Genomic DNA, 27,338 nt, shown 5'->3' on the forward strand with positions numbered 1-27,338 from the left:
ACTAAATGGAACATGATCTGGAATGCATCTGTTTCATAGAATTTTTCAGTTCTGGGGTGTGTATCAATCAGTAGGTAGTATGAGCTACCTGAGCTATACAAGTAATTTCACTACTTAATTAGGACAATGGAAAGTACAGATTTCTTTTTTTCTCCAAAGTTTCCATCTGTTCCACATTAAAGAAACTTATTCAGAAATCAGTGAACTAGATTGTTTTTTCCTTAAAAAATACAAAACAGAAAAAGACTGAATTTTTTAAAAAGGTGGTCACAGAAATAACCTAAAGGTCTTATAACAGGAAAACGGTCAAGTAAATTGTACTAAAGGCAATTGATAGAATGTTACCTAGTTGTTAACAAACATACAAATGTCAGGGGAAAACACAGAAATAGCAGGGTTGAATTTCCATCTGCATAGGAAAAGGCTTCCTGGAAGGCTCACAGTGACAGCAATTGCCTTGGTAAAATGGGCATGGTCCAGGGCATGGCCCTCACTTTACAGTCTGGGAAACCTAATTTTGTCAACATTCCAAAACTAGATTTCAGCTCTACAACACAAGCTCATATTAAACAGTTAATGAGACAAATAGAAAAAAAAGTGGAACACTATTTTTTTCATTTACAATGAGGTACTAATTGCCATGGAAACAATATTTGCAGCCTGTTCTCACCTTGTAGGCAGTTCTACAACTAGGAAGCCAAGTCATAGCAAAGAGGTATTCAATGAGCACTGAATCAGAACAGAGGGAGTCAGATGAATTCACTCTCCAACAATAATATAACACTAGTGGGATGAGGCTATGCTAAGCCTGTTCGTTACAATCCTGTGTTTACCTCTTTATTAGACATTGTACGTGACAATTCTACAGGAACACCAGGATACATTAGCTAAGGTTCTCATTCTCCCTGCAAACCCTTTGGTAAAACTACCAATATCGCCTTAAAGTTTTCTTTTTCTAAGCTTCTAAGGCTAACCTACACATCTTCTGTATCACATTCTTTCTTTAGATATTTTATTAAGCTTAATCAACTTCCTCCTGGCCTAATACCCTGTGTACTGATTTTAAATTAAGAAAAACATGTAACAAAATGTTAAGTTTCTTATATTAGGTGAGATAAAAATTAAATGTTCTTTCTTTTTTTTTTTTTTGAGACAGAGTCTCGCTCTGTTGCCCAGCTAGAGTGAGTGCCGTGGCGTCAGCCTAGCTCACAGCAACCTCAAACTCCTGGGCTTAAGAGATCCTACTGCCTCAGCCTCCCGAGTAGCTGGGACTACAGGCATGTGCCACCATGCCCGGCTAATTTTTTCTATAAATATTTTTAGTTGGCCAGATAGTTTCTTTCTATTTTTAGTAGAGACGGGGTCTTGCTCTTGCTCAGGCTGGTCTCGAACTCCTGAGCTCGAGCGATCCACCAGCCTTGGCCTCCCAGAGTGCTAGGATTATAGGCGTGAGCCACCGCGCCCGGCCTAAATGTTCTTTTTGATTACAACTGTATATTAAGACTATGGATTCTGAAGTCTAGGTGAAATCATAGCTTTGCCACTTCCTAGATGTGTGACATTAGGCAAGTTACTTTTCTTCTCTGGGCCTCAGTTTTCTCAACTGAAAAACGGGAATAAAATCAGTACCTTTTTCATATAGTTGCAATGAGATATATAAAGTCTAAAATGGAGTCTGACGCAAAGTAAGCTCCCAATAAATATCAGCTTATAAAGGTATATGAATATGTCTATACAAACACAATCATCACATTTTCAGGAGCACAGAGAAAATAACTAGAGGGTAACACTCTAAAACTCTACTGGTGGTTACATGAAGCTGGCATAATATCAGTTTTTTCCTTACCATATTTCTAAATGTGATTCATATAATTTTAATAATAAAATAAACCAATAGAAATCTATATCTGTTCCCTTAGTAAAAATGTAATGTGCACAGCATTATTAGGGATTGGGTAAAGAAGCATAAGTGCTGTTCTTTCATTATAAGACTGCCACTATAGTTTAAAGGGTTAAAAATAAGACATACATAGACAAAACTGTAAGAAAATGAAAAGGAGCCTAACGATATGACCTGAACACTCACATGGTGAATGAACAGGAGGAGCAATCAGGTGAGGCTTCTTCAAGAAGATGTGTGGAAAGGAGGGGCAGAACTAAGAAAAACACAACAGAGGCCCAGAAGTGGCAACACGCAGGATAGTGGCCAATGGAAGGCGACCGGCATGGATGCTACGAAGGGATCAGTTATGCTGGGCGCAGAAGAGGCAAATGGTAGCAAGAGTCCTGAAAGACTTAAAGTGGGAGGAAAACAAAACAAAAACAAAACACAGCTTTACAAAAGCTACCACTATACCATGATGTACTTACCTGTGAGTAAAATTATATCTCCGAGAAACACTGTAAGTGCCCAAAATGCTGTGGCTCTCCACAGAAAAACCTTCTTCTTAACTTCTGATTGATCAATTACTGTAATTGTTGCTAAAGGTACTTTAGAGCCAGAATTTGGTCCAGATTTTACGTTTATTTCTTTCACATGACATGGAGATAGCACCATGACTAAACAATTATACTTCTGACTTTTAGAATCACAATTTTTTATTAATGATGTTTTTTTAATATGCTTAAATCCAGACAAATTCCTCTGGTCCATTGCTACAGCAGAATCTCTTGCATTAGACATCAACTTCATTTTCTTAGATATTTGGAGGACTTCAGAGAGAGCTTTAGAATGGCCCAGTTTATCTTCAGAAGCCGAGCTTCTTCTAGCAGCCCTTTTGTGGAAGGTACTTAGTTGGGAACACAGTATTCCTGAGCTACACAACTCAACACGTATCTCATTTGCTGGTAGTTTATCTTCAGAAATGAAAGGTTCTTGAGATCCTGTATTTTCTTCAAGACCTTTATTAGAGTTTCTGTGAATATGGCTACTTTTTGTTTCAGGACAAACAGGACTAAAAAGTTCAAGGGAATATGCTTGGTTTTCTCCATTTTCATATCTTGCTGCAAAATCATCATTAGGCTGAATTAAATTATTTTCAATTGTTCTAATTTCCCCACAACTTGCCTTTGGTTCAATCCCCATGTTGACATTCCCTTTATTTATAGAATTCCGCCCTTTATCCTTCCTTTGAGCTAAAAAAGCCACCTGGCTGGAAGTCATTATACTGAGAAATTCAGTATCAGTAGATATTTTAAGGTTTGAGACATTCTTAACTGCTCCTTCAGACCTTGGCTTATCTACAGCATTAGAGGAAAAGAATTCGGGGCACTGGTTTTGCATTTCATGATGTTCTGTTGACACACACTTTGTTTGTACTGCTCCAGGCCCTATGTTAATTTGTTCAGTACTGCAGACCAAATCCAGTAGAGCTGCACACCTGCGATCTAACTGAAAGGAATCTGTTTGAAAGTTCTGACCATGTACACTGGGCTGCTCTTTAGGCTGTTTGTCCGTGACCCTTTTATTTTCACTGAGAAGCTTTTGATGTTTTTCTTCTTCGGTTAACTGTTGAACTCTGCCTTTAAATCCACATATTTGCACATCAGAGTCAGTTACATCACTCAGTCTTAAGGGGTGAGTCTTCTGGGATTTTATATTCTGTGTTTCAGAAATAGAACGTATAAAGTCATCTTTTGCATGAACAGATCTACTCATAGAGTTTGCTAAAAAATGGCCACTAAGAAGATCTGGAGGGCCAATAGATTCTGGGGCTTGATAGTTTTCAAGATTTTTGTGCTCGTGTTTTTCATCCTTCAGACATAAAGAATGCTGATTCTGCAAAAGCTGAATTTCCTTCCAGGAGTCAGCAGTGGCCATTAAAGAAGTTGTGTCCTGTGATACTGTCATTTTCAGAGGACTAACTGGAGCACCCCAAAAAATGTGGATTTGAGATCCTCCATTCATGATTTCTGATTAAAATGAAAAATCCAAAATTAATATTTTGTCAGATTTCTATATATTGATATTAACATGCCAAAAGAAAATATAATATAAACTATGAACCAAAACATAATTAATATAAGGATTTATGTGGTATTCCATTTAATTATAAAATTCATAAATGCACAAGAAATTGTTAAGGAGAAACCAAAATATTCACAAAAAAATTTTACCTAAAGATTCTCTTTAAGGGAAATAAAGTAAAGCACACTAACATCAACAAATAAATAAATTCTTAGTATGTTCATTTCTTATGTTGTAAAAATTTGCTCCACGTAAATAACAAGTTAGTAAAGAAGGGAAAAAAGAGGCATTTGTTTAATTGTATTGTAATTACCTTTAAATTACCCATTTTCCTTACACCATAGATTATCTCAGTAAATTTAGGGCCTTTTTTCTTCAACTATGAACTTGATTCCCAAGACCAAACCAGAAGACAGAGAAAATTAAAAACTAAGGCTCTCTTCAAAATGCACAAGTGACAATGTATTACCCATCTTCACTCCAATCTGTTAGGACAATTAATAACTGCTTCTATATTTTTTAATCTTCTCTAAAATACAAATAGATTAGTAATAATCATTTTTTAATACATGGATAAAAGATAAACTCATTACAATTTAAACTTTCTTCATTAATTGTGGTGCTTGATATAAGCAAATCTAAGTAAGCATCATACTCACTAAGGGCTAGGATTACAGCTGTGAGCCACCGCGCCTAGCCAACAATAACTAACTTTCAATAAATATTTACCAAATAGATCTATTCCTAGAATTCATTAAAACTTTTTTTTTTTTTTTTTTTTTTTGAGACAGAGTCTCACTTTGTTGCCCAGGCTAGAGTGAGTGCCGTGGCGTCAGCCTAGCTCACAGCAACCTCACACTCCTGGGCTTAAGTGATCCTACTGCCTCAGCCTCCTGAGTAGCTGGGACTACAGGCATGCGCCACCATGCCCGGCTAATTTTTTTTGCTATATATATTTTTAGTTGGCCAGATAATTTCTTTCTATTTTTAGTAGAGACGGGGTCTCACTCAGGCTGGTCTCGAACTCCTGACCTCGAGCGATCCACCCGCCTCGGCCTCCCAGAGTGCTAGGATTACAGGCGTAAGCCACCACGCCCGGCCTGTTAAAACTTTTTTACAGGGGCAAAAAGACAGATAAGGTTCTTGGCTAAGGGAACTGTTCATCTGGTTTTTCAAAAACCTAAAAGAAGAAAAAAATAGTAGATATAGACTAATAGTTTCAAAATAATGTAATCAACACCATAAGCTATAAACTGGAAACAATAATGATCTAGAAGGAAAGGGAAGACAGACACTGTGGCCAACAGAATTTCAAACAAAAGAAACAGTAAGAGGGCAGAGTAATGAAAGACCATGGTATGATTAAGGGCTTTTGGTTAGAGTACAGGGTCCTGTGTAAAAAGATAAGAAGGTAAACTATGATCTCCAGGAGTCACTCTTATCATTCCTTGACCTGGCCTCTTGGTTCCTTGACCTCTCTTCCTCCATGGATTGTATCTTCCACCTTACCTCAGTCATCCATTCCCATAATCATACCATTATCAATAACTATACACTTTCCCCTCATTTCAATATTAAGCTTTCAACTCTCTTATTTTCTCCTACCTTCCAACGTACTCCCTCTAGACCCACAACTCCAACAACCCTTTGACACATGGGACCTACAATGAATGCACTGATCATACCACATTTTAATAGCCCCATCCTTCACTTTCCTCCTTAACCAGCTTAGGTGCTATGGTCCGTTATTATAATCACTCCCTATCACACATCTCTAACTCTGCTGCTCTGCCCTCCAACGTACTATGCAGTTAACTTCAAACACTGGTTGAATAATCACCTACCTTGCACCTATATCCCAATGGACGGAAATAACTAGAGAAAAAAATACACAAGTATCTAAAAACTATTCTCAATTTAAATTCATTACCATTAACCTCAAGGTGAAGCCAAGGAATCCTATCCCTCTCTATCACTCTTCCCATTCACTCTCCAAGATAACTCATTTATGTCTTCTCACTCTTTACATCTCCAGCTAGTCCTTCCCTATCCTCAGCATGGAGGTGACCACGATACCTGTTTCCATTTGCAAGCTCTCAACAACGCACCTGCCAACCCACCTCTATGGGACCCATATACTCTGCCTACGTTCCTGTTACTATGAATGAGCTGTCTGTGCTTCTGTACAAGGCCATCTCCTCCTCACTTAGGAATCAGATCTCATTTCTGCTTCCCTACTCAGGCTCTAGTAATTCTCCCCTTCTCACCCACATCATGGGTTTCTCACTGTCACGGAGCACATTCATCAAAATACAAACATGCCACTACTTTTCCTATGCTGTTATTCATCTCCTTATCCCTCTCCACCTATTGCACCATTTTTCTGCTTCTCTCTATAGCAAAATTTCTTGACAAAATTATCCATACTCCCTCTGCTCTTGTTCTCTCATAAACCCATTCCATCAAGCTTTTGTCCAAACCACTCCACAGAAACAGCTTATTTCCAGGTCCCCAATGACCTGCACATTGTCATCAGTCAACTCTCCATTTTCAGCTTACTTGGCCCATCAGGAGCATTCGACACCACGGATTCCTTCTTGAAACACTCTTTTCGCTTGGCTTTAGGGATATCAGATCCTCTTGATTCTGGTCCTCCCTCAAACTACCTCACCAGTTGCTCCTTCTCAGTCTCCTTTGCTGGCTTCTCCCCATCTCCTCAGCTTCTCACTCAAGGGCCCAGTACTTGGTTCTCTCCCTATACTCCCTCCATTCAGTATCAGGGCTCTGAATATCTCTGTACACCAATGACTACCACATGTCTATTTCCATCACAGCCTCTCATCTGACCTCCTGACTCCTCGGCCAACTTTCTATGTACTCCTAATCGCTACAAGATGTCTAATAGGCATCCATGTAGAAAAGAGTTAACATAGCAGGCCTGAAACTAATATCCTTAAAAAGTCCTGCTTGTAAGGTGGGCCCCTTGGCTGATGTCTGTGAATTTAGACTTCAGGAAGATTCCAACCATTCCTTGATAAGAATGGTTCACTGCGCCTAAAGTGTTTATATAAACAATGCAGTTAATACTGTATACCAGCTTTACTTCTAGAAATATGGAATTTTGGTATGTGCTAGGCAGAGGGTGGCCATGTGACTAGGACTCCTCAGAGAAATGGCTGATTACAGGTCTGGGGCAGAAAGTGTACCAGATGAGCCAGAAGCATGTCATCAGACCAGAAAGCAAGAAAACTGTCAAAAAACTACTAGGACTATGTCAAAAAAACTCAGGAACTAACTTTGAAGAGGCTCCCACTGGCCAAAGTTGAGCAATTTGGGCATCAGTAAGTGTAAAAACTGCAATAAACTGGTATACATCAAACCTGTTTAAATCCATTTATAAAGAAAACTAATGCAAACTCACTCAATGGCCAACTTTGGAGGTTACTGAGGGATTAAATACAGTAATTGTTTTAAAAGCTAATGAATGACAGGAAGGAAAATTTATCCTGTCTTTTCTATACTAATAGCATAACAAGATGACCAACTATTTAATGAGAAGAAATATCTCTTTATAGAGGCATTCTGCTAATAAACAAAAAAGAATGACAAACTATCACCATTTTGCAACTTCTAACAAATCGGGATCTTTTAGGCAATGATCATTAATGGCTGCTAACATTGCAAAGACAGATGTTATAAGGGAGAGCAGAGGGAACCTGTAGATTGAGGCCAATTATAATGTATGGACCTAATTTAAATATTGATTTGAACAAACAAATGTAAAAATATTCTAAGACAATCAGAGAAACTGAAACCTTGACTGATATTCAATAACATTAAGGGATTGTTGTTTTTCAGTTGGATAATGTTACTGAGGTTTGAAAGAGTTATATGCTGGAGATACATAATGAGTGTCTGCAGGTAGAATGGTATGACATCTCAGATTTCTTCATATAACAGGGAGGGGAGAGGGAGTGAGGGTATAGATGAAACAAGACTGGCCGTGTGTTGATAACCATTGAGGCGGGGTGATGGGACACACAGGGGTTCACTGCACTTATCAATCTACTTTTGTATATGTTTGAAACATCCTACAATACAAGTCTTTTGTTTGTTCTTAAGAAACACTGTTTCATACCCACAGGACTGGGGAAACTTTTAAACAGTGTGACAACACCCAAGATTGGAGAACTCTTACCCTGCTGGTGGAAGAGTAAAAACCAGCATTATCACTTTTAAGAATGATTTGGCAAAACAGTAAAGCTGAGAATGTACATACCATACAAACAATTGCACTTTCAAGTTCCTTCCCCAGAGAACTCTTGTACATATATACACACAAGAAAACATGCACAAGAATGACTATGGAAGACTTTATAAGCAAAAAATTTAAAACAATCTATGAGTTCATGAAGAAAAAGATAGATAAATCATGGAATATTCCAAGAAGGACTACTATATGGCAGCAAAAGTAAATGAGCAAGAGCTACATGTCAACATGGATACACCTCACAAACACAATTTTAAATGAAAAAATCAATCTGAAGAATATATAACTTACAATATCAATATATTGAGTTTTAAAGTATGCCTGAGAACAAAACACCAAATGCAGGATTGTGGTTCCCTTTGGGAGGGAGGGATGAGGATGTGACAGGTAAAGGGTACACAGAGGGCTTCTGAACATGTTTATTTTTTTAACTGGGTGTGGTTATAGAAGTGTTCCTTATACTGTTCAGAAATATTTTATAATATTTTTTAAAATCCTAGAAAGAAAAACATTGAGAAACAAGATTGTAGATGACTTTTAAATTTTTTTTATATTATATAAGTTTATTATTATGAATAATGAATGCTTTTTATTTTCATAATAATCAAATATTTTTTGTTTGGTAATTCAGATTTTTCCTTCAGAATCTTCAAATTGAATATAATGTTCCAACAGTTATATAACAATGGACCTAAATCTAACCCTTCAGTATAAGAGTTGACAATAATGATGGCAGCTGTTAATGTATTAGCAGCTAAAATAAAGATATACTGTAATTTTCAAGCAGTTTATAACACTGAATCACAGTATCAATAAGAAAACAAAATTACAGTAATTTTAGGTGTCAAGTTTTGACCCACTGCAAATCAAAAAATGAGTAAACATCACTATAACTGCTGTAACCACATATTCCACGTTCATTTAGTCTTCACAGAAAGAACAACCTGCATGAGGAATAGCTGGTATAGCAGATCTAATTTGTTTTACTATATGCCATTAATCTGTTTACCACTAGGGGGGCCCAAATAGCACAAGAAAACCTTCAAGTTCAAAATACAGATATCAAACCCAAGTAGGAGAAATGTATTTTCCAGATGTGTTGGTGAGAATACTTAGATACATGCAAATCAAATGTATAAAACTACCATGATAATGCACTCTCTTCTCTCGGGTCTTCGGGCTTCTTCTCCAATGGTTTCTTCCCTTTAGCTTCAAATCTTTAAAAACAAACAAACAACCCAAAACTCTCCTATATTGTTTCTTTGGTCTTACTTTTGTCATTTCTTGGTCTTTTTTTTTTTTTTTTTCAAATGCAGTGGTGTGATCATAGCTCACTGCAGCATCTAAATCTGGGCTCAAGCAATCCTCCTGCATCAGCCTCCCAAGTAGCTGGGACTATAGGTGCATACCACCATGCCTGGCTAATTTTTATTATTTATTGTAGAGATGGAATCTCGCTATGTTGTCCAGGCTGGTCTTGAACTCCTAGCCTCAAACAATCCTCCTGCCTTGGCCTCCCAAAGTGCTGGGATTACAGGCATGAGCCACTGTACCTGGCTGCTTCCCATTTATCCTTCAACCCACTTTTACCTCCTATGGCTTCTACTCCAACCATTTTGCTATAAAAGTTTTCACTATGGAAACCAATGACTTTCTAATAGCCAAATCCAAAAGTTAGTTTTCAATTCTTGTCTTACTACCACTTGAAACTGTTTATCAATCCCTCTTTCCTGAAAAATTCTACTTTTTTAACTCTGTGGGATCACCAAATTGCAATTCTTTTGTGCTTAAAAGACAGATGTTTATTAGTTTATTCATTCAATCACTCATATAACAAATACTCAACACTAGGCATTATGCTAGGTACTGAGAATTCAAAACAATAATAAGGAGCTTATAGTCTGAAAGGAGAAACAAAGTGACAATTATAAAAAGTGATATGAGCTATTACAGAATTCAAAGTAGAAGTGTTCCTAGAGGGACGAAGTTGGGGACAACTCAATGAATGTGGGACTGCCCATTATCTGCATTTTTCATAAGCTTTTTTTTAGGACTATAGTGAATCACAAAATTTTGAAACCAATTTTTTTTTTTTTTTTTTTTTGAGACAGAGTCTCGCTCTGTCACCCTGGTCGGAGTGCCATGGCGTCAGCCTAGCTCACAGCAACCTCAAACTCCTGGACTCAAGCAATCCTTCTGCCTCAGCCTCCCGAGTAGCTAGGACTACAGGCATGTGCCACCATGCCTGGCTAATTTTTTTCTATATATATTTTTTAGATGTCCATATAACTTCTTTCTATTTTTAGTAGAGACGGGGTCTCGCTCTTGCTCAGGCTGGTCTCAAACTCCTGACCTTGAGTGATCCACCCGCCTCAGCCTCCCAGAGTGCTAGGATTACAGGCGTGAGCCACCGCACCCGGCGAAACCAAATTTTAATAATGTTAAAGAAAAAAGTAGTACAATACAGCCCCCAAGTCATTCCTACTCCCCATCCCAACATAGAGCCCATGAGAGCTGCCCTAGCTGCCTTACCCAAGAAACAGGCCTGCTATAGGTAGTCTTCAAAATGCTTACAAAGCATGAAAGACACTCTCTGCTTCTGTGTCCTCACTTAACATTTTCTCCTAAATGTCCTGCAATCTGACTTTCATTTCCTATCTCTATTAAAACAATAATGAAGTCCAAATTGCCAAATAAAAACTCACAGTAAGTACTTCACCACTCTAATTGTGAAACTCTTTCCTTAGTTTCTAGAATGCTACTCTTTCCTAACTGGTTCTTCTACCTCTTTTCTTGAGATCTTTTCATTCCACACATCTCTAGAGAGTTTCATCTAATCCCATTCATTTAACTACCACATACCCAATAACATTTTACAAATCTATCTGAACCAACCTCTCTCCTGAACGTCCAACCTGTATTTCTATCATCACAGTAGAATCAAAGGCAAGATTCAAAGCCCTCCTACCCCTCTAGGCAGGAGAAGATGGTGAAACATAAAGGGGAGATACAAGCCATCTTGAGAGTTTGGAGGATCTCCCAGGACAAGAGATGTCTGTAATTAATTAAAGTTCTATAAAGCACAAAGTTATTATATATAACAGTTGTTTCACTATGCCTTCACCTATTTGTCTAAATAAATACCCCTATAAGTGTGGGACTCTCCCCCTAAAAAACATCAACTAGAAAATAACACTGTTAATTCAACAAAGAGTAATTTTTTTAAAAAAAGTCTTTATACCAAAGGCTGCTGCTACTAAATACTCCAATTTGTAAGTGGTGAGTGGAGGAATGTTGAGTGGTAAGGGCAGGAGGAGACAAAATATTTCTTATAGCAAAATTACATAGAAGAGTTAAGTTACGGACAACAGATGAATTTCAATGATTCTAGAATATGTTTTAGATGTACTCAGAGGGTTAAAGCTCATTAAGATACCAGATGAAACCTGCAAGTACCTATCCATTACCACAGTTAATAATTACACAATTTCTCAATCTGCAGAAGGCCACTTCAGTCAGAAAGACCAATACAACCGTAATGCTTTATCTTTAGAGTGGTCAGAGTCTGATGAATGGGTCAAAGATTTGTAAAACAGGATGAACTGTATCAGCAGGTTTTGTCTTTGCAGAACACTGCAACCAAAAAATGCTTATTACAAAATATAAGTCATTAAAAGGGTGCTTTCTCCATCTTACTATCAACCAAAAAAACTCACTGTTATAATACCTTTTCTTGTCTATTTTACCAAAAACACTAGGAAATCATAAAGTTTCTCAATAGCATTAAAGGACAAAACAAAGAGGCAGCATGAAATCATGTGTTTGGGAACAAGACAGATGTGGGTTCAAATCCCTACTCTGCAACTTACAAGAAATGCAAACTTGAAATTGTTGAAGCTAGTTGATAGTTACATGTGGTTCATTACCCTTTCTTCTTTTTTCTTTTCTTTTTGGGAAACAAGGTCTCTCTCTCTGTTTTCCAGGTTGGAGTGCAGAAGCCTGATCATAGCTCACTGTAACCTCAAACTCCTGGGCTCAAGCAATCCTCCTGCCTCAGCCTCCCAAGTAGCTAGGACTACAGATGCATGCTACCACACCTGACTAATTTAAAACAATTTTTTTTTGTAGAAACAGGGATCTTGCTATGTTGCCCAGGCTGGTATTGAACTCCTGGCCTAAGCAATCCTCCCACCTTGTCCTCCCAAAGTGCTGGAATTATAGGCATGAGCCACCAGTTTTTAAATATGTCCAGTCAGTTTTTAAATATGTCCACAAATTCTTTGATATTCCTCCTTTCAAGAGGTAGGACTTAATTCCTCTACCCTTGAATGTGGGCTAGAGTAATTAATAGAATATGATAAAAGTGACAGTGTTTGACTTCCAAGACTTTGTCATAAAAGGTACTGTACCTTCTTCTTTGCTCTTACTCTCGAATCGCTCGCTCTGAGGGAGGTCAGCTACCACATCATAAGGTACTCAAGCAGCCCAACGGACAGGTTCACTGAGTTCTCCTGCCAATAGCCAGGAAAGAGCTGAAGCCTCTGGCCAACAGAAGCCTCTGACCAACAGAAGCCTCTGGCCAACAGAGAACTGCTTTAAAAAGCAATTCTCAAGTCCAGCCAAGCTTTCAGATGACTGAACTCTGGCTGATCTTGACTGCAACCTCATGGGAGACCCTGAACCAGAATTACCAGCTAAGCTCCTCCTGAATTCATCACACAGTAACAATAAAGTAATAAATATGTGTCAATTTAAGCCACTAAGTATCAGGGAATTTGTTATGCAGCAAAATGTGATATAAAAGTTTTATAGTTTTTGCTTTTACATTTTAGGTATATGATCCATGGCAAATTAGTTCCTGTGTATGGAGTGAGTTGGGGTGGTCATTCATTGTTTTCCACAGAGATATTGCATTAGAGACACTTTTGGCTTTCTTTCTCCTGCTGGATTGAATTGGCACTTGGGTGGAAAAATATGTAAAGTCTATTTTTGAGCTCTATATTGTGTTTCACAGATCTCTCTCTATATATATCCATAATTATGCCAAGACTATACTATCTTGATAACTATAGCATAGTTTTATGGAGGAAATAAAAGGCCTCCAACTTCGTCCTTTTTCAAAATTATTTTTGCTATTCTTTTGCATTATTTTTGCTGGTCTTTTACATTTCAATAAGCTTATAGAATCAACTTGTCCATTTCTTCAAAGCCTACTAGTATGTTAATCAAGATTGTACTGACTCTACAGATATATCTAGAGAGAATTCCAACTCAACAGTGCTGAGTTTTCTGATCCTTGAATATGGTATATCACCATTTCTCTAGGTTTTTTTTAAAAATTACATTAGCAATGTTTTACAATTTTCAGTGTTGAGAGCATATCCTTAGATTTATTGACAGGCATTTGGTATTCTTTATGCTATTAGAAATGATAATTTTTATTTGTTTTCAAATTTTTCATTGCTAGTACAGAGAACTACAAATGATTTTTATACATTGATAAATTCACTTATTAGAATTGATTTTTGTAAATTCTGTAGGGTTTTCTATGTACACAATCATGTCATATGCAAATAACAATTGTACTTCTTTCTTTTCCTGTTTTTATGCCTTTTTCTTGACTTACCATACTCTCTAGGACCACTGTTTCAATACTGAATAGAAGTGGTGAAATTGAAGCATATACTCATATTATTTTTTTAAGTATCTGTAGGATTCACAGACAGAGTTGACAAATATTTTCTGCAAAGGGCAAGACAGTAAATATTTTAGATTTGCAGGCCATACAATCTGTCATAACTACCCTTTGTGGCTGATATGGCAGGAAAGCCACAGGCAATATAGAAACAATGAGCATAGGCATATTCCAATAAAACTTTACTTACAACTACCAAAATATGAATTTCCTATTATTTTCACATGCTACAAACTATTAGTCTTTTTTTGATTCTTTTTGAACCACTGTGACTTTACAATGCAAAGATCATGCCCTGTAGGAACAGATCATGGGCTGGATTTGACCTACAGGCAGAAGTTTGCTGACTGTTTTAGATCATTGATATGACTGACACCTTTCTTCTTTTCTAACATCAGCATTTAATGTACAAGTTTCCCTCTAAACACTATTTTAATTGCATTATTTGTATCATTTCTGCTCTGTACTATTTTTTACCCATTGCTATAACATTTTCAATTTACATCTTTAACTTATCTTCAAATAGTACCATACCACTTCCTAGTGGTATAATACTATACCTAGTCTAAGAACCTTACAACAGCATTTTTCCATTTACCTCCTACCTTTATTTTTGCTATTTTTTATCATGTATTTTACTTTTGTATGTTATAAATCACAAAATATACTGTTTAACTATTTTGTTTTATATAATTAATTATCCTTTAAAGAGATCAAAAATGAGGAACCTACATAATTACCATTTCTGACTCTATGTATATATTCAACTTTCCTTCTGGTATAATTTTCCTTTTGTCTGAAGAACTTTCTGTAACATTTTTTACAGCTCAGATCTGTTGGCAAAAAACTCTCTAATCTTCATTAGTCTGCAAAAATTCTTTATTTTTTAAAGATATTTTTACTGAGTATTCAAGATTGACAGTTTTTATTTTTCTTTCAGTACTTTGAAGAAATTGCTCCATTATCTTCTGGATGGCATAGTTTGTAATCTTAATGTCTCAGTCAGTTAGGGCTGCTCTAACAAAATACCACAGACTGGGTGGCGTATACACAACAGAAACTTATTTCTCACAGTTTCAGAGGCTGGAAGTCTGAGATCAGGATGCCTACATGGTCAGATTCTGATCAGAGCCTTCTCCCAGGCTGTAGACTTCTCCTTGTAACCTCACCTGGTGGAAAGAGTACAAGAAAGCTTTCTGGGGACTCTTTTAGAAGGGCACTAATACCATTCATGAGGGCCCTACTCTCATGACCTAATCACCTCCCAAAGGTCCCACCTCCTAATACTCTGTCTAGAGATCAGTGACAAACTCTATATAAAGCAATGTAGTTAAGAAAGACAACTCGGGGATCAGAACTCAGTGCTAATCTTGGCTCCACCATTACCAACTATGTCACCCTGGGCCAGTTAACCTCTCCAAAAACAGCATCTATTTCATAGAATTTGGGGACCATTGATCCACAAATACGTGAGTGCTCATTATTCAGGATAGAACAATGAATGAGATTAATGAAGATAAATCATGAAAAAAACATATCTGTCACCCAGTAAGAGTGTAAGTATTCTCTCAGATATTAGATGGGTCCACTTAATACAGAAATATGGTCTTTAATAACAACAAATACATTATTATGGATAAGAATAGATTTTTGATTGTAGTTTAACTAACTTACTTCACTTTTGCTAAGGACCACATTTTGTAAGTAGGCCATCTTCACTTTCTGTCTTTAATAATTTCTTATCAGTCTTCATTAAGCCCTTGTGTCATAATACCATTTATTGGGGGGGGGGGGGCGGGGAAAGCACCTAAAATACAATCCTTCCAAATAACCAGGCAAACAAACACAAATGACACCATTTCTGTCATCATTATATTACAACTATAAAATACAGATGAGGGCCGGGCGCGGTGGCTCACGCCTGTAATCCTAGCTCTGGGAGGCCGAGGCGGGTGGATCGCTCGAGGTCAGGAGTTCGAGACCAGCCTGAGCAAGAGGGAGACCCCGTCTCTACTAAAAATAGAAAGAAATTATCTGGCCAATTAAAAATATATATACAAAAAAATTAGCCGGGCATGGTGGCTCATGCCTGTAGTCCCAGCTACTCGGGAGGCTGAGGCAGTAGGATCGCTTAAGCCCAGGAGTCTGAGGTTGCTGTGAGCTAGGCTGATGCCACGGCACTCACTCTAGCCCGGGCAACAAAGTGAGACTCTGTCTCAAAAAAAAAAAAAAAAAAAATACAGATGAGTTCAAGGAAAAAGAAGAAACAAAACAAGTAAACACCTAGAGGGGAAAAAAAGATTTGCAAATCATGTATCTAAACAGAATCTAGTATCCAGACTATATAAAGAACTCTTACAATTCCACAACAAAAAGACAAGCAACAAACTATAAATGAACAAAGGATTTAAATAGATATTTCTCCAAAGAAGATATAAAAATGGCCAACAGGTACATGAAAAGAGGCTCAATGTCATTAGTCATTGGGGAAATGTAAATCAAAATGACATACTACTTTGCACCACTAGAATGGCTATAATAAAAATTTTTAAATGGAAAATCACAAGTGTAGGCAAAAATGTGGAAAAGGTAGAACAGAAAACTAGAAACTAGGATATTGCTGACAGAAATATAAAATGGGGCCAGGCACTGTGGCTCACACTTGTAATCCTAGCACTTTGGGAGGTGAGGCAGGAGGATTGCTTAAGGCCTGGAGTTTGAGACCAGCCTGAGCAAGAGCAAACCCTGTCTTCTCTACTAAAAATAGAAAGATTAGCCAGGTGCAGTGGCATGCGCCTATATTCCCAGCTACTTGGGAGGCTGAGGCAGGAGGATCATGTGAGCCCAGGAATTTGAGGTTGCAGTGAACTATCATGACACCATTGCACTCTAGCCCAGGCAACAGAGTGAGACCCTGTCTCAAAAAAAAAAAAAAAAAAAGAAAGACAAAAAGAAAGAAAAGAAAGGAAAAGAAAGGAAGAAGAAAAGAAAAGAAAACAGAAGATAAAAGAGAAAAGAAAAGATAAGAAAAAAAGAAACATAAAATGTTACAGTCACTGTGGAAAACAGTTTGGCAGTTTCTCAACAAGTTAAACACAGACCCACATGACCCAGAAATTCCACTCCTAAGTAAATACTCAAAAGAATTGAAAAAGGAAATGTTTAAACAAAAATTTGTACACAATGTTCACAACAGCACTACTTACAACAGCCCAAAATGTGGAAACAACCCAAAAGTTCAACTGATGAATGAACAAAATGTGGTATATCCATACAATTCAGACATAAAAAAAGAATGAAATACTGACTCATTCTACACCATAGATGAACCACAAAAACAACATGGTTCCTATTCAAGCAGCTATAGAAAAAACAATTATGGTAAGTGAAAATATGTGACAAAAGGCCACATATTGCATGATTCCATTTATGTGACATAGCCACAATGGGCAAATGCACAGAAACAAGAAAGCAGATGTGTGGTTGCCAGGGGCTGGGGGAAGAGGGTATTGGGCAGTGATTGCTAATGGGTATGGGGTTTCTTTCTGGTGTGATGAAAAATTTCTGAAACTAGAAAGTAGAGGTGGTCACCCAACACTGTGAATGTACTTAATGCCACTAAACTGTATCCTGTAAAATAGTAAATTTTATACATATTTTATCACAATTTTAAAAAGCAGACAAATGCTTAAACAAACAAAAACAAACTAGATATAGGTTCTGGGTAAAGATGAAAGATTGAACACATATATTTAATTTCATTTCTTTCCAACAAAACTATGTTAAAATGATAATTAGGTATTTTTAGGGCATAAACAAAAGTTTGAAAGCTGGAAAGCAAGTGGACAAATGGTAACTGATTTAGTAGATCCAAGAAACTAGCAATGTGGAAAGCCAAAAACTAACCTGACTTAGTCCACAGAATTCTCAGAAGACTCAGGAACTGGCCACAGGCGGTAGCTCTAAAAACAGGGGTGAAGGGAGCACTAAACAAAAAGATGGATTTAAAGTTCCTTAAGAAACTGCTCAATCTTTCAATACCTTCCTAAATTCCATGTGGTTAGGCTACTATGTCTCTCCCACAAAGGCAAAATTCTAGAGAATTATTCTCTGAAGAGGATTTCAGAACAGAGGGACAAAAAGCACTTTAGTGGGGGAGGCTTAATGAAAAGAGGGGGATTAAGTAAACACATACACGCTGAAATCCTCACTTTCCTGCCTCCCTCACTCAACTCCCAGAGGACTCGCATATAGGCTTTCTTCCACCAGAAAGGAAATTAAAAGACCCTTCTCCTCTTTTCATAAAAGGGAAAAGAAATCAGAAGCTGACATGAAGGGCTCCCCAGTAAATGGCACAGCCAGATCACCCTACAGTAAACTCAAAGTCAACAAGTACCAGTGATGTGCCAAGAGCTTCCAATCAACTTTTAGAGCTATACCTGCAGATAGCCAAGGATAACCACTTATCTGAGGAAAGCCTCTACCACAAAAAAATAGAAAACAAAAGAAACAAACAGAAAAGGGAGGCGGGGAAGGAACTTGCAGGAAACACAGACAATGTGGGAAGAAGAAAACTTAAAATTTAAAAGGAGTTTTACATCCTAGCATTAGTGTCCATGGAGAGATAGGAGTAGATACGAGACTTTTTCAAAAAGCACTTGGAAATTAAGAAATTCCAAGGCCCTTAAGAAAATTTATCAGAAAGACCAAAGAATCAAATAGGTGGTGGCAATACGAAAAATTAGAGATTCAGTCAAGATAATTCAGCATCTGTACAATGGGGGCTCTAGAGGAGAAAACAGAGCAGAAAATTAATGAAATAATTTAAGAATGTGTCCCAGAACTAAATGATGTAAGTTTCCCATTGAAAACACAGTGCACAGCATAATGGATTAAAATGTAGTACATCCATATTAAAGCATATCATTTTGAAATTTCAAAACTGTGGAAATGAAGAGAAGATCCTTCAAGCTTCTAGAGGAAACAGGAAATAGGTTATAACAGGTGAAGCATCAGAACGATATTGAACTTTCAATAGTCACAGTGTGAGCTAGAAGATAATGAAGCAAAATCATCAAAATTATGAAGAAAAATAAGTCCCACTCAGAATGTTATATACAGCAAAATTACTAATTAAGGGTAAGAGGAAAATAGAAGTGGTATCAAAATATGTAAGGTATCAAATATTTGCCCCCCATGAAAGAGGAATACATAAGACAGAGGAAACAAATAGAAGAGCCAACACAGGAGAAAAGAAGTAACAATTCCCAGAATGACAGCTGGGCACTATGAGAAAAGAGAAACTACTCCAGATTGGAGTACTTTGCTCTGGAAGGAACTTCTTCAAGATATTAAAACTGACAGAATAAGTGATGTGAAACAAAACAGGAGATTTGGACAAATGGTAGAAAGTTTTGGGTTGAGTTAGTGAAAAGGACACAGAAAACTACACAAACAAATTATGTCCTAAACTGAAAATTCAAGTAACATCAATTCAAACATGTTACTTGAAAAACCACAGGTAAATCCCAAACACTGTGAGTTGAGAGTGGTTACCTATCAGAAGAGGAAATGATGGTGGGGGCTGAGAATTACTGTTTGTTTTAGCCATCCCTGACAAACCACTTGACTCATTAAATTGTATTTCTTCGGGGGAAAAATAAAGATAAAAAAATGTGGAAAATGGAAAATAAGGTACAGAGAATTTCCCAAGGACATAAAACCCAACTTGGCAACTAGACCTGACCTGTGGAAACTAAGTCTAACAAAATCGTCCTGCTAAATAAAAAATAACAAAAATGAATAGCTGGAGGGAAAAAGAAGAGAGGGACAGAAGCAACATTATTTTCACGGCATCCTAACTCTTGCGAAGTGCATGACAAGCAGAAATCCTTGGGTTTCTGTGCTTCTGTTTTCTTGTCTATGAAGTGGGTATAATAACAACAGCATCTTTCTCATAGGACTATAATTAAACAAGATAATCTACGAAAGCACTTACAGCAATGCTGGCTATAACTAGTATAACACACTTCATACTTTATTGTGACTTTTTAAATAACTAAAATTGTTTTTTATATCAAATCATTCAATTGCCAACAGTGATCCTGAATAGCTTATTTGAGCACTTATTTTGTCTACCCAAACATTCAAGGCTTCTGACCCTTTCACATAAGCCTCCTTTAAAAGAAAAAAATACAGAGTGGGGAGGGACAAAAACAACCTATGATCCACATCCAAGAGAAATTAAAAAAAAATTAATGAAAGTTATTTACACAATTCCTATCATACCGAACTGACTGTACCTAAAAAACTGTTCAGGTCACCATGTCACCATGCTTTATCTTACAATTTTTAGTTCCATAATCAATCATTCACTCTCACTAAGCAGTTTAGTAATTAAAAGTGGAAACTACATACAAGCTATACATTAACTTAATAATGCTGAGGCAAGCATTTTTCCATTTCACAATAGGTAAATGCACAGACTGTGTTCTCCAAGTTAAGTTATACTTTGTTATAAAACTTGTGAAACATTTTTCCAAAGAGACAAATTGTGAAATAAAGTTGAGATCTAGGGCAATAAATAAAGGCTAGTTTAATCCATAAAGTACCTAAGAAGTATGAAATGGAAAGAATAAACATAACCATGTTAGGTAACTTTCAACCACTTTTTTTGTGCTCCCCACAGCAAGCAAAAAAACAAAAACAACAAAACCAGCATGTATTTGAGATTAGAAATTGTACAGAACTTTGTGTTATTCACCTTTGTATACTGGTAAACACAACAGTATATGATACATTTGTTGCCTTCTATCAGGAACTTAAAATATTCAGTTAATGAATAATGAATAAGAATTTATAGCACTCCAGCCTGAGCAAGAGTGAGACCCCAACTCTACTAAAAATAGAAAAATTAGCCAGGCATCATGTCACCTGCCTGTAGTCTCAGCTACTCAGGAGGCTGAGGCAAAAGGATTGCCTGAACCCAGGAGTTTGAGGTTGCAGTGAGCTATGATGATGCCACTGCACTCTACCAGGGTCAACAGAGCGACACTCTGTCTCAAAAAAAAAAAAAAAGAATTTATAGCACTATTTGAACCATACTGTCTCTATGGGAAAATGTATTACGATTTCCAAATGAAAGAACATCTTCCTTTTTTTTTTTTTTTTTTTTTTTTTTGAGACAGAGTCTCACTTTGTTGCCCAGGCTAGAGTGAGTGCCATGGGATCAGCCTAGCTCACAGCAACCTCAAACTCCTGGGCTCAGGCAATCCTCCTGCCTCAGCCTCCCGGGTAGCTGGGACTACAGGCATGCACCACCATGCCCAGCTAATTTTTTCTATAAATATTTTTAGTTGGCCAGATAATTTCTTTCTATTTTTAGTAGAGACAGGGTCTCGCTCTTGCTCAGGCTGGTCTCGAACTCCTGACCTTGAGCGATCCACCCGCCTCGGCCTCCCAGAGTGCTAGGATTACAGGCGTGAGCCACTGCGCCTGGCCAATCTTCCTTTATTGTGGCAGCAAGACTAGAGTTTTAGACCCAAGAATAATGAAGTATGTGCAGATATTTCATCTATCTAACAATTATTCCTCCTAGAAATCACATTTTGGTCACACAATACTCATACTGTTTCTAAGTATGTATAAATCATTAAGTTGGGTTTTCATAATAAAAAGCTTGACCTCCAAAACTTCCCTGACTTCTTTCCTTTTACCAATCTCTTAAATATAATTAGCAGCCATAAACATTTTATCTGGGTTGATTTTTTTTTTCTTTAGAGATAGGCTCTCACTATATTGTCCCAGGCTAGTCTTGAATTCCTGGCCTCAAGAATCCTCCTGCCTCGTCCTCCCAAAGTGCTGGGATTATAGGCATTAGCCACTGTGCCCAGCCTGGGTTGATTTTTTATTTGTAGTTTCTATACTACTTCTAATTAGTAAAGAAAGTTATCAACTGTGAACTTAATACTATGGCCAAAAAAAGATTAAAAAAAAAAAGTATTAAAAGACTCAATATTCAGAGAAAAATCCTGATTAAAACCCAATTATTTCTTTTGCTGGAATGCAACTATCTATACTTAGACATTCCCAAAATGAAGTAGATAAAGTTATCTAACACAATAACATGGAAGTATTTTAGGCACCAAAATTACTGAAAATTGTAAGTTAAAATTATGGGATTTAGTAGACAATGTATTCAATGTCCATATGATAATGACCTTCATATTTTAAAACCTGAGAAATTCACCTAAGAATGAAATCCCTTAATTTTATATTACTCTACAATTTAATCTCTATACTATATCCTTAAAGGAATAAAGATTAATTTATCCTAGAGAGTCAGAGTTCACTTCAAGCTTTAAGGAATAATTTATAATAACATTTCTTCTTCCAAACATAAAATTCATATGAATTGACACCTTAAATAAGACATGAAAAGCACCTAAACTCCAGTCTAGCATTAGAAATTACTCCATATGTATTATTTCTCTTGAGCATCCTTTCTGCTTTTTTTTTTAGAGACAGATACATCTCCAAACAACCTAGGACATTAACCCAGGGTCTTTCACATAAAAACTTTTAAGTGAGGTCTTTGTATATTTTTGAAAAGTATTATTTTACATCCAAGAAAATTTAGTTATAATTAATTAAATCTACTCCTGAGGCTTTAAATTTTATATTAATTTTTACTCTCAAAAAATTCAAGCATTATCTCTGACATTATATCATAATTAAGAGAACAATTTTTATTCATTTGCTTTAAGTCCATTTTCAAATCCAATATTCATATTATAAAACCATCCCTCCATCCCTCAACTACAAATCTCCAGTTAAATTTTGATTCAAGAATGTTTTCTGTAGAAAGAGCAACAGTCAAGTCATCTGCATTAGTAAACTATGTAATAAAATATGAAACTCACTAAAGAAAAGCAAACCGGGAACCCCAGGTATGTCACTTTTAGATAACTACCCTCATACGAAAGTAAACACCATCAATTCCAAGCATACTTCAAACTTTTAGGAGAAACAGGTGGGTGGGGTAACAAGAGTGGCATAAAAAAATTGACACTATTCCTATGGTGTAGGTTTATATTTTAATGTTTTCATTCTGAAAAGTAAATAAGGCAAATTGAGACTTTTCTTACCATCTATCTGGCTTTCCGGAGGGCTGTCCCAAGCATGAATATTCTGAGGTCAACATTTTAATAGACTTTTCTTTCATTTCTTCCAAATATCTTATCATTAAAAACTACATAACATGATACAGCTGCTTTGGAAAAATAGTTTTGGCAGTTCCTCAAAAAGTTAAACATAGTATTATCCATGACCTGGTAATTCCATCCTAGGCATCTACTAAGGAGAACTGAAAACATACATCCAGTGAAAAACTTGTGTATGAGTGTTCATAGCAGCATTATTCACAATAGCCCAAAAGTAGAAACAACTCAAATGTCCATCAAGTGATGAAAGGATAAACAAAATGTGCTATATGCATGCAATGGAACATTATTCAGCCATGAAAAGGAATGAAGTACTGGTACATGCTACAACATGGATAAACCTTGAAAACCTTATGCTAAGTAAAAGAAGCCAGATACATAAAGAAACATATTGTATGATTCCATTTCCATGAAACATTCAGAATAGGCAAACCATAGAGACATAAAGCAGATGAGTAGCTGTCAGGAGCTGCAGGAAGGTAGGAATGGGGAGTGACTTTTTAATGGGTATGGGGTGACAAAAAAGCTCTGGAACTAGATAATGGTAATGGATGCATAACAATATGAATGTACTTCACGCCACTGAGACTTTTATGGTATGTGAATACATATATCAATTAATAAAAGAAACCCTATATAACGGAATATAGATGCTGACATCTCATCAGAGAAAGTTGAGTTCTGAAATAAATGTTGATTACTTTGGTACACCTTTACTAACCTTATTGTTAATTTGATAAGTTAAGTACATGATAAATATTTTCAAAATGAAACCTTTTTCTATAATGCCCAATCCTTAAGCTTGTCTATTTATTAGGAATCCTCATAAAACTTTTAGCACCAGCTTTGTAATGCTCAGTCTTCCAGGGCAGGAATCAGTTTTATATAATGTCTAAACAAGTTAATTTTAAAATGAAGAGAATACTTGATTAAATTTGGCTTGCCAATACTGTGTTGAATTTTAATACAGGAAAGGAACATTTTTTTTCTTATGAACAAGATCATTAAAAGATGAAAAAACTTTTTAGATAAAATTTACCGGGTCTGCTGTAGCACTTATGAACCTCTCTCGGACATTCTCCTTTTTTATTATTTGATATTAAATTGAGAAAGGCAACATTAAAAAAAAGCCATGCCAAACGCAATAATAATCCCATCCAATTTCTTTTACCTCAAACACAATAGAAAATACCACTCTTGCAGAACCTCATTTTAGGTATGGCAAATCCAGTCACCTACCTATTAATATGCCCAGTATTCATTCACAATGTTCCTGCCTCCTCTTAATAGGGTTTGAGTAGAGTAGGCCCTCAAAAGCCATGAATTCATTATGCAAATTATCAGATTAAACAGCAGTTTCAATTTAAAATAATAACATTTATTTTGGGCCTACACAAACCAGACAATAAACTAGACCCTTTGTACATTTTACTCATTTTAGTCTCACTATACTTTACAGATAAGTAACCTGCCTAATGTCACAACACTAGTACACATTGCAAAGCCAGGATTCAAACCAAGGTATGTTAGACATAAAATCATTTTTGCTAAAATATTCTAAAAGTGTGGCTGCAAAAGAACATAGTTTTGGTATAATTGACAAACATGCATATTCTCTCTTGAATATGGCTTCTAAATTTTTAGGGAATGAGGAAGAAAAAGGTGCTTGAAAAAAACATTACTGCAGAATGGGACAGGCGCGGTGGCTCATGCCTGTAATCTTAGCCCTATGGGAGGCCGAGGCGGGTGGACTGCTCGAGGTCAGGAGTTCGAGACCAGCCTGAGCGAGACCCCGTCTCTACTAAAAATGGAAATAAAAATTATCTGGACAACTAAAAATATATATAGAAAAAATTAGCCAGGCATGGTGGCGCATGCCTGTAGTCCCAGCTACTCAGGAGGCTGAGGCAATAGGATCGCTTAAGCCCAGGAGTTTGAGGTTGCTGTGAGCTAGGCTGACGCCAGGGCACTCACTCTAGCCCGCGCAACAAAGTGACACTCTGCCTCAAAAAAAAAAAAAAAAAAAAAGAACATTACTGCAGAATGCAGTGAAGTGTCTGGGAGAAACAGTGTATGCCTACTATACACCATATGCCATGCTGGCTATTACCTGAATACTTAATTGTTACAGAACAATTGGAGGGAAATATTGGGAGGGAAAAATTTTCCCTTGAGAGGAAAATATTGGTATCCCATTTTTTACATACGAGGAAACAGGAGCTTAGAGAAACATATCAAGGTTACAGAAGTTACAAGGGACAGAGTTGGGATTAGAAATCAAATTCAGTTCATTATGAAATATTTACTGAGTGCTTAATATGTACCAGTGCTGTGAGAGGCACTTACTATAAAATAGAATATGAAAACTCCCCCTACGTACAGATCACACCAAACCCATTTTCTCTTTGTTTAGGGAGTAAATTGTTGCAAAACTGAAAAATTCCTATAGATTTTTCTCTTAATATCTTTGTTTTACATGGCTGTCCATGCTTAGGTTATACATGTTAAGTACTGTCCATAAACTTCAAAAGCTGATTGCCATGAAAACTGAACAACCATCCAGTGGTAAATATGAAAATATAAGCAATTCTGTCCTATATACATGATATTGAACATATTGCCAGATGGAGAAGACCACTTTGGAAAAGATAATTTACATGTTCTGCAGGATGATTTAAACCATTAAGCATTCTAGGAAGCTTTTGAAAGTCTGTCAGATTTTAAATGACAACAGTGAAATTTTAAAAAAAGAACAAGAGAAGTCAGCACCAAAGCTAGTTTAACATTAATAATAAGTGAGCCAATAAATAGGTCTATGTTTGCCCAGTCAGGTTTTGCTTATTATGTCAGCTGGAAAGCCGGAAGGAAACTGGTTTTAACTCCCATGCGACCTGTACCATGATACCACCACTCCATCAGAAATGTAGCTGATGTCAGCATGAGACTGAGACAGTTCACATCTAAAATTGTTATTTAATTTTCAGTTATTTCCATAAGTCATTCATGGTACAGAATTGAGACTATCTCCTTAAGGGGAAAAAAAAAGGTAATTAAGATTGAGAACCTTCAGTGTGCCAGATACTACATGAATTGTCTTATTTAATTCTCATAGCCACATTGCAAGGTATTTTCCTTGTCTTTTAGAGGAAGAAACAGAGGTAATGAAGTAACTTTTCAAAGGTCACAGCTATTAAAGAGCTAGAGCCAATACTCAAACTAGATATAAATTATTATAATGTTCTATAGCACTAAATAGCTGTCATTTTCATAACCTGCAAAAAAAATTAAATAAATACTACTACTAATGAAAGAGATGAACTGGCTGATCTCTAAGATCTCCAAACATTAAAATTTTATGAAAAGTCAGGAGCAGAGGTACATGCCTATACTTGGGAGGCTAAGGGCAGGAGGAGTGCTTGAGCCTAAGAGTTTAAGACCAGCCTGAACAACATAGCAAGACCTCATCTCCAGAAAAAAGAAATTTATGACAATATAATATTAGAGCAGAGAAAGTAAAATAACAATTTGGACTGTAAACTGTTTTAGTACCCCAAATGTAATATACAGTGATGTCAATCTTTTAAAAATTCCTGGGAAGGTCATTGTAAAAAAGAATATAAAATGCCTTGAAGTCAAAATACTAGGCTTTCAAGTAGAAAAAGTAGCAAATAAATAAATATAACATTTAGTGTTATCAACAGAGAACCAAGTTAGAAGAAACCAGTTCTATTCTAAAACAATGCAATCACCAGTGTAGGCTGGCTCAGGCAGCATTTCCCAGGGCCCATGCCACAGACAACTGACTAATCCCTTCTAAATTTTGAAAGATAATGAGGTTCCATAGTCAAACAAGTTTGAGAAATGCTGAATTTAATGTTAAACCTGTTTCTTTACTGGTTCCAGGCTTGAGAGCCCTTATAGAGCCAGTCTTCCTGTGTAGTAACATCATTGCCCAGAACATTTATTAATCTGATATAAATTGATGTTCATTGTGAATCACCAAGGGGGACAGGGATATAGTTTGTAGTTTCCCAAACTTATTTAATGATGGAACTCACTTGTTCACAGAACATCCCTCAAGAAGACTGGCTAATGTCTTTAAAACAAATAAACAAATAAAAATCTCTTAGAAACTATAGAGAATTCCATCACTGAAATAAAATGTTTTTAAAAAATTAAATTTTT

General features: G+C 36.5%; 1 protein-coding gene across 6 annotated transcripts in view; it reads right to left on the reverse strand.

Annotated features, from left to right (window-relative positions):
- Nucleotides 1-27,338, reverse strand: part of SHLD2 (shieldin complex subunit 2) — an 85,119-nt gene that overhangs the window by 30,477 nt on the left and 27,304 nt on the right. For all 6 annotated transcript variants that reach the window (XM_045569025.1, XM_045569027.1, XM_045569026.1 and 3 more), the window contains one exon: nt 2,371-3,912. In XM_045569025.1, coding sequence (XP_045424981.1) covers nt 2,371-3,907 — 1,537 coding nt within the window. In that variant the 5' untranslated portion in view covers nt 3,908-3,912. The remainder of the gene's footprint in view (nt 1-2,370; nt 3,913-27,338) is intronic.

The sequence above is a fragment of the Lemur catta genome, chromosome 14 (genome assembly GCF_020740605.2).
Source record: "Lemur catta isolate mLemCat1 chromosome 14, mLemCat1.pri, whole genome shotgun sequence".
NCBI lineage: Eukaryota > Metazoa > Chordata > Mammalia > Primates > Lemuridae > Lemur > Lemur catta.